General features: G+C 47.9%; 1 protein-coding gene across 5 annotated transcripts in view; it reads left to right on the top strand.

Annotated features, from left to right (window-relative positions):
- The window catches only part of marchf1 (membrane-associated ring finger (C3HC4) 1), a 13,746-nt gene that overhangs the window by 6,343 nt on the left and 6,791 nt on the right, over window positions 1–612 (top strand). For all 5 annotated transcript variants that reach the window (XM_020591762.1, XM_020591765.1, XM_020591763.1 and 2 more), the window contains one exon: window positions 365–545. In XM_020591762.1, coding sequence (XP_020447418.1) covers window positions 365–545 — 181 coding nt within the window. The remainder of the gene's footprint in view (window positions 1–364; window positions 546–612) is intronic.

Here is a 612-nt window from a genome sequence, read left to right as displayed (position 1 = left end):
AGCTCCTCACTGGCAGAGGATGGTGAGGAGCTCATCACTAAGAAATACCAGGAAAAGGAGCCAGGGGGTATAGACATGTTAGTGCCCACCCCACAGAAACACTGCGATGTGAATGGGGGCTCACCAAGGCGCTGCTCTGATGACTCTGAGCTGGAGGTCTGCAGGTTAGTGTGTGTCTGTGCACACACGGGTCATCCATCAATATCAAGTTCAAGATCAAGTTTAACATAATCCTGCAAAAATGTCAGGAGCACACACATAAAAAACAATTGAGACAGTCCATAATAACAGTCTGGTAGCTGCAGATCAGCTCTTACTCTACCTAATGAGGGTGTGTATATTTTCTGTGTGTGTGTGTGTGCAGGATCTGCCACTGTGAGGGGGATGACGAGTGCCCGCTGATAATGCCCTGTCGCTGCACTGGGAGCCTGAGTTTCGTCCACCAGGCCTGTCTCAACCAGTGGATCAAATCCTCAGACACTCGCTGCTGTGAACTCTGCAAGTTTGACTTCATTATGGTAACAAAGCTGAAACCTTTACGCAAGGTACGCACAGGCTTATAAACCTTATTCAAAACTATGAAGAGGGATCTACTAGTCTTAGGGTGTAACG

The sequence above is a fragment of the Monopterus albus genome, unplaced genomic scaffold, assembly GCF_001952655.1.
Source record: "Monopterus albus unplaced genomic scaffold, M_albus_1.0 scaffold15.1, whole genome shotgun sequence".
Classification (NCBI taxonomy): domain Eukaryota; kingdom Metazoa; phylum Chordata; class Actinopteri; order Synbranchiformes; family Synbranchidae; genus Monopterus; species Monopterus albus.
This window is presented reverse-complemented; position numbering and strand designations above follow the sequence as displayed.